Genomic DNA, 3,642 nt, shown 5'->3' with positions numbered 1-3,642 from the left:
GCATGTCATTTGTACAAGTAGATGCTCATGTCGGTTTTGCTACAATATTGGAGCTTTTATCATCAGTTTCATAATGCTAATATAATTCGAAAATTGCACTTTTCAAAGATTTCATTATCTATATTCTAATGGTTTTGAATTCTGGATTGTGATTTGGGAAGAATGCAAATTGTCATATTGAGCATCTTTTATGTTACATCGACACTCCCAACCCTTGTTAGGTATTTAACTGGCTGCATGATTTTGTGATGCTAATTGTGCTCATTCTTGAATTTTATATATATATATATATATATACACACACACACACAATAGCAGGTGGAAGATCTTGGAAGTTGAGGAGTGTTAAGCTTTCGGATAAAGCGAGTTACTGAGGTCCATACCCATATATTACAGATGAAAATTTAATATTATAACAAAATTCAACATTTACTTGTTATAAAAGTGGTATTTTTTCCCTTTTTTTTTCAAGAAGAGTTTTCGATGATAAGATATCCTCCTAAAAGAGATAATGCTAAAAAAGAGCACCTAAGTATAGTTCGCACTTGGCCATATCAAAAGAAGTTGATGTTCTTTCAGTTAGCCATAATCTGAGCACCACAAAGAAGTTGATGAAATGGCCTTGAGAATTTGGCATTCATCTCAGGCTGTATATACCAAATAGAAGAGTAAGCATAGCATCTTTGCTAAAGAGCTCCCAAACCAATAAAATGACATGATAGCAACTGTTCCATGGTTATGGATAAAGTCAATGCTCACCAAAAATGCTGCTGGAAAAGCTTATGTTGAAAATATTTTCAGCTGAACCAAGTAAAAGTCTTTTATTTTCAGATTGAGAGTAAAAATATATAACCAAGAGATTAATGATCACTTTCTCATCTTACAAACATGCCTTTACTTTTCATTGTCTAGCATATCAACGGTTTATAGGTTTTCTCATGTGTAAGTATTTTGTGTTATGTCAGGAACATGTGCTAGGGGTGTTTCTATTTGTGTAATTAAGGATTCCTGATAAATGCCTGCACAAAATCTGCAATTGAAATTCATGCATAATGTGAACACCGAAAGGAATATAGACAAATGAATGTAGAAACTAGCAAGGTCTTAGGTTTGAGTATTTCAGCACATAAGTTATTCAGTTTGAAGTTTGTGAATGAACTAAATGTTAATGGTGGAAGGGGGGTAAGTGATGTAATCTTTACAGGCTTGAAATGGGTCGGATATCATCCTATCTTTAAGGTTTCAATCTACTGCTTGTTAATTTTGGCATTACAATGGAAAGTTTATCACTTGTTCTTGCTTACCTTGTTAATTTACTGTTGATTTTTATGTAATAACATTACTTTGACCAAAGCAGAGATTATGTGGACCCCCTGGAATGACGATGGACTGGCAAGGTGCACCGGCAAGCCCTAGTTCATACACTGTCAAGAGAATCCTACGCTTGGAAATTCCGGTAGATACATATCCCAATGTAAGTTTCGATAAAAAATTCAGCTGTATAAAGTCAAATTCGGTTACTTAATAAGACATATTTCATTTCTTCTGGAATTGAAAGTCATATGAACTAGAAGTAATAAAAATACATTGCTTCTTATTGCATTAGTTCAATTTTGTTGGAAGACTTCTGGGGCCTAGAGGAAATTCTTTGAAACGGGTTGAAGCGACCACAGGTTGCCGCGTGTATATCAGAGGAAAAGGATCAATAAAGGATCCGGACAAGGTAATGAAGCCATATGTTAAACTTTAAGGACTTGTTCCAAAGTTCTTAGAGACTTGTGTACTTTTGTGTTTCATAATGTAACTTAGTTTATTAATCTTTCAATCTTAAGGAAGAGAAGTTACGAGGAAGACCGGGCTATGAGCATCTCAATGAACCGCTGCACATTTTGATCGAGGCTGATTTGCCTGCTAATGTTGTTGACATCAGACTCAGGCAGGCTCAGGAAATCATTGAAGAACTGCTTAAGCCTGTGGTAAGTTCCTTCCCACTTCATCTTTCTCTGTCATGTGTATCAAACTAGCTGCTAATGTGCTTCGTTTTGTTTTTCTATGCACTCGTATTTATAAGCTTTAAAAAGAATTCTCTGGTGAATATAATAATTCACTTTATCACTATTCTCAATTTCGTGATTTTGGTTGTTAATTTTCATGGATATGTGGGGTTGGATTTGAAAATGTATGAATGCCCAAGAAAGTGCGTTATTTGTTAACCAGAATACAATAGCATAGTGACACTTGTGAGATCTCTCGCCGACATAGTTCTTGAATTCTTAATTTCTTATATCTGTCACATTGTTAGAATTAGTAATAGATACTATTGTCAAATCACGAGTAACAATCTAAGTCGAATAAGCGTCGGTCTCAAACTCTCCCAATGTACTAATCTCAACAAATAATCAAAGACCCTTAACTAACCCCTTCTCTTTATTTATAGTCACTAACGCTACATTTGGTGGTTGAGACATGACACCAATGCAAATATAGACATACATAAAAATGTGGTTGGAGTTGGATATAGGTATAAGATAGTGTGTCTTAGGACACAAATTTGGATATTTTTTTTTTTCACTTTATCTTGGATGTTAACTTCCAATGTGCAGGATGAGTCACAGGACTACATTAAGAGACAGCAGTTGCGCGAATTAGCTATGCTGAATTCGAATTTCAGAGAAGAGAGTCCTGGCCCAAGCGGTAGCGTGTCTCCCTTCAATTCCAGCGGAATGAAACGAGCGAAAACAGGTCGCTGAAAAGGGTGTCCGTCGTCATCGTCGATGGTGTAGATGGTTATTGTGGTCCTCCAGCTATTCGTTGCTGAGAATGTCGTCGAGTCGCAGGTCCAATCAATGAAGCTATAAGAAGAAGAAATAGGCTAACAATTCTTGCTGGTTAGCGTGGTTTTTCCTCCCCCTTTTGTCCCTACCTTTTTACCTTTCTTGAACAACAGGAGACAAAGCTGGAATGAAGATTTTTTTAAAACCGAAAAAAAAAAAAAAACAAAAAATATATAGTTGGGTATTGAAAATAGGTTTTGTTCAAACCAACCCCACTTTTTCCCCTTATAAACTTGATACATTCATTGGATTTATTCTTGCATTAGTTACTTTTGAGAAGTGTGGAATATATACATGTGATGTAATGGTGATGGCGGCGGCGGCAGCGGCAGTGGTGGTGACGACGGGTGAAATTTTAGGTCCAAGAGGATCAAGTGTTGTCGCCATGTGACATGTGTCGAAGTCTATGGTATTTTAAATATTTATGAGTTTTAGCATAGGATGGATTCTTTTTAGTTGTTTTTGTCACAAGCATTTGTATTCTCTTCCAAGAGATATATGCAATGGTAGTTGGAATGATGCATTGTCAGATGAACATCTTACCATGTACCATTATAGGAAGAAAAAAAAATGTGGTATTTGTTTATATAATTGTTCTAAATTTTGGTCATCATGTTTAATGGATATGGACAAGGAACATTTTTTCTTTCTATTTTTTTAGATCTTAGATCACATTACAATTCTAGGGTTTTTGAAATTACAAAATTGTTGGTCATGTAGCATTGTTCTACGTCCAAAAGGATTGGATTCCTTTCGCCGCATTTTGATTGGCCCCAGGGCCTAATGGGAGGTAAGTGGTTTGTGGTTT

At 35.8% G+C, this 3,642-nt stretch overlaps 1 protein-coding gene across 1 annotated transcript in view; it reads left to right on the top strand.

Moving 5' to 3' along the window:
• Positions 1-3,484, top strand: part of LOC107639738 (KH domain-containing protein At3g08620) — a 5,302-nt gene extending 1,818 nt beyond the window's left edge. The window contains exons 4-7 of the mRNA XM_016343326.2: positions 1,349-1,474; positions 1,607-1,723; positions 1,833-1,976; positions 2,604-3,484. Of these exons, the coding sequence (XP_016198812.1) occupies positions 1,349-1,474; positions 1,607-1,723; positions 1,833-1,976; positions 2,604-2,750 (534 nt within the window). The 3' untranslated portion in view covers positions 2,751-3,484. The remainder of the gene's footprint in view (positions 1-1,348; positions 1,475-1,606; positions 1,724-1,832; positions 1,977-2,603) is intronic.

Source organism: Arachis ipaensis, chromosome B04 (assembly GCF_000816755.2).
Source record: "Arachis ipaensis cultivar K30076 chromosome B04, Araip1.1, whole genome shotgun sequence".
NCBI lineage: Eukaryota > Viridiplantae > Streptophyta > Magnoliopsida > Fabales > Fabaceae > Arachis > Arachis ipaensis.
Note: the sequence above shows the minus strand (reverse complement) of the source record. Positions and strands in the feature narration are given on the sequence as shown.